The following is a 3,697-nucleotide window of genomic DNA, read 5'->3' on the forward strand; positions in this document are numbered from 1 at the left end:
ACCAAGGAACAGCTGAGGGAGCTGGAGGCTGAGTTCACCCACCACAACTACCTGACCAGGCTCCGCCGCTACGAGATCGCTGTCAACCTGGACCTCACAGAGAGACAGGTACAGACTGCACCTCACAGAGAGACAGGTACAGACTGGACCTCACAGAGAGACAGGTACAGACTGGACCTCACAGAGAGACAGGCACAGACTGGACCTCAGACTAGACTGGACCTCACAGAGAGGCAGGTACAGACTGGACCTCAGACTAGACACACACACAGTCTGCCTTTCAGGCCCAGTGGCCCAGCTGACCAAACCCCAGTCTGCCTTTCAGGCCCAGTGTCCCAGCTCCTCCTAATGAGGCCACATTGACCACACATACTGTAGTCTACTGCCTGATCTATTTCCCAGGGCCTCTGGGATACACACACACACACACACACACACACACACACACACACACACACACACACACACACACGTGCAGACAACACACAGACAGACAGACAGACACACACACGGTAAGCCAGGTTCCATCTTAAGTCAGGGTCTCAGAGTCCCACTGCACCTCGGCAGCTTCTTCCAACTCATCCTACATGTCTTGGCGCTTTGCCGTGCCTTCAATCAGTCAAGACGAGCGGACAAACTCGGAGACCATGAGCTATTATAAATAGTGTGGGAACAGATTAATCTATGTCCCAGAGTTGCAGTGGGGAATGCTTAGCGGGATGCGCAGAGGTCACCCGCCGTCTCCCTGATCACAAACGCTCAACTGAGGCAACAGAGGTTGGCTGACTAGTGAGCCTGGAGTCGCAACAATAATTATAACAGTCTAGGCTAGGCTTGTTTATTTATATAGCCCTTTATTACAGCCAAGTCTCCTATAGGGCTTTTACATACTTTCATAATAGACATCATACAGTACATATACATACTACATCATATATATACACTATGTCAGTGGTTCTCAACATGGGGTCCGGGGTCCACCAGGGCTCCCTGAAGGTGTTCCAGGGCGTCCCCAGCAAACGGACTAATTGTTATTTCATTTAAAAGAAGTGAACACAGATAGAGAATGTAGAACAATGACTGTTTTGATCATAGCTTCACTGTTATCTCTCGACCTACAATACAGATCGTTTTGACATTCTGCACAAAATCATATTCAACAAAAAACATAAGTCTCAGATTTGGGTTTGAGAGACGAAATCTCATCAAATGGGAATAAATAAATAAATAAATTCCCCAGGGCAGCTCGCAGGCTCTGCAACTCCCTCCCCCAAGACATCACTCTGACTCAAAGTCTTTCGATCTCGCCTCAAGACCCACCTCTTCCATCCTTCTGTGCCTGTTGTTTGTCCACTGTTTGTCTCTCTGTTGTCTCACTAACGCTGCCCCTCAGTGTATATTGTTAAGTGACTTTGAGTTCTAGAAAAGTGCTAAATAAATGCCATGTATTATTATTATTATTATTATTATTATTATTATTAGTTTAGGGGTCCTTGATATGAAAAGGTTTGCACATCTCTGTACTAGGTCATGCGCATATATACATTTAACTATATCAGTATTTCACTTTGCATTATCTTGGTTTATAACACATTTATAACACATTTATAACGCCTGAATAAGAGCTTTGTATACAACTACATTTTCCCTCATTAAAGAGTCAACCCTACACCTGCTGTAGCAGGTGTAGGGTTGACTCTTGGCTCAATTGACATTGACAAGTATACACATAAGTGTATACTTATGTCAATCGACATAAGTATACACATAAGTATACACAAACACCTGATCTCAATTATTTGACGGCTGATATTAAGAACTGAATCAGCATTCAAGCCCGTCACAATCACGCGTCATATAACACTAATGTGTCATATAACTGTTCGGACTGCCTCTCCCAGGTGTTACAAATGAGCCAGACTTGGCACGCCGTGTGTACGCGCTTATTTTAATGAGTGTATGACATCGTGAGCGCGGCCCTATAACAGACGTGCACACCACAGTAACCCTAACCACCCCTTTTTCTGCAGTCTTTCTTCCCTTGGCACCTTGTCGAGGCTGAGGAAGTGTGTGTGTTTTTGCTGCTATTCTTGGCGGGACAGTTAAAGCATGATATCATACTCATTTGAGAACAGTTGCAATGGCACAGCTGAGCACAAATCCGCCGCGAGTAAAACTCCATCCTGTGTAGGCAGACATCCTGGTAGTTGACTCCTGCGACCCACTGTCCATACGATACTCTCTGACTGCATTTTGGAGAGATTTGTGAGCCAAGACAAAGGGGGCCAATTTATACAGTACTACGCTGCCGTGTGAGAGTTGATGGGGATGATTTGGACCATTTTTCTGAAGACCGTGTTGTACATTTTGCTCAAAATTACAAAAACACGGAGACAAACTCGGAGAGGGAATCAAGGAAACTATGGAGATGATCATGGGCTATTAACTTAAAGGAACACTGCCCATTTTCAACCAGCTTTGTATCATTAGAACATCAGTATATCAGAAAACTGTAAACTGTTTTGAAGTCTGTCATTTAATTTGACAGTTATTGAGTGTTAAAGTGTGGACCAGTGACATCACTGGTCCACACTAACTCAAATTAATAACTCATTAACTCAAATCAACTCTCAATAACTGTCAAACTAGATGAATGATGAATAGTTTGACAGTTATTGAGAGTTGATTTGAGTTACTGAGTTATTCATTTGAGTTAGTGTGGACCAGTGATGTCACTGGTCCACACTTTAACACTCAATAACTGTCAAATGAAATGACAGACTTGAAAACCGTTTACAGCCTTCTGATATACTACTGATGTTCTAATGATACAAAGCTGGTTGAAAATGGGCGGAGTGTTCCTTTAAATCCACACTGCTCTGTTACACGTTTCTATGCTGTTCTGTACATGAGGTATGATCTGTGTGTTGTCGTAGTTTTCGAGACTTATTTCACAAGCTATCTCACAGCGAGATATCTTTGTATAACAGGAGGAAGGAATTTATCTCAGAAGTTTCCCTCAACACAAGGCCTATCGTGTCCAATCCATCTATCCTCTATCCACGCAGTTTTGTACGTTTATGTGCCGACAGTCAATTTGTCTCGCGATGAAAATCTGCCAAGAATTACGGCTAAAAGATGCTAATTTGTATTGACTCTTGTCACAGCTGTCTTATCCTCCGGTGATATATGGTGTTAGGAATTTGTCTCGTCTATATGCTGATGTAACCGTGTCGGAGAAGTCCGTTAAACACACTTTTTTGCCGAGATATAATCCTCGATCAGAGTCGACGGAGTGATGAACGGAGTCTGGTGGTGTGTTTGTGTGCAGGTGAAGGTCTGGTTCCAGAACAGGAGGATGAAGTGGAAGAGAGTGAAGGGAGGACAGTCGGCCTCTCCCAACGACCAGGAGAACGACGACGTCGACTCTGCCGCCTCGCCCAGCTCCGAGTGAACAGCAGTGTGGAGATGCTGGAGATGCTGCAGACGGCCTCTCCAGAGAGACCAAGCGCTGTGGAGAGGCAGACTCCAGGCCTCTCCAGGACAGGAGCGAGGTCAACTGGACACCCACTGCGCCATCATCATGTGACCTCCAGTCACCTCTTTGGAAAGTTGGCTGCAGGAATCAAAAGAATTCTACAGACTTGTTTCCCCCGGGGAGAGAAAAAAAGAAAGAAATCCTGGGCTCAACTAACTC

General features: G+C 44.8%; 1 protein-coding gene across 1 annotated transcript in view; it reads left to right on the forward strand.

The window, feature by feature from the left end:
* meox1 (mesenchyme homeobox 1) overlaps positions 1-3,454 on the forward strand; it is a gene marked incomplete at both ends in the record, with an annotated part of 11,758 nt that extends 8,304 nt beyond the window's left edge. Inside the window, 2 exons of the mRNA XM_083634594.1 lie at positions 1-108; positions 3,332-3,454. The exon at positions 1-108 is cut by the window's left edge and continues 65 nt beyond it. Of these exons, the coding sequence (XP_083490720.1) occupies positions 1-108; positions 3,332-3,454 (231 nt within the window). The remainder of the gene's footprint in view (positions 109-3,331) is intronic.
* Between the last annotated feature and the right edge of the window lie 243 nt (positions 3,455-3,697).

This window comes from Poromitra crassiceps (assembly GCF_964638095.1).
Source record: "Poromitra crassiceps genome assembly, chromosome: 4".
NCBI classification, from domain to species: domain Eukaryota; kingdom Metazoa; phylum Chordata; class Actinopteri; order Beryciformes; family Melamphaidae; genus Poromitra; species Poromitra crassiceps.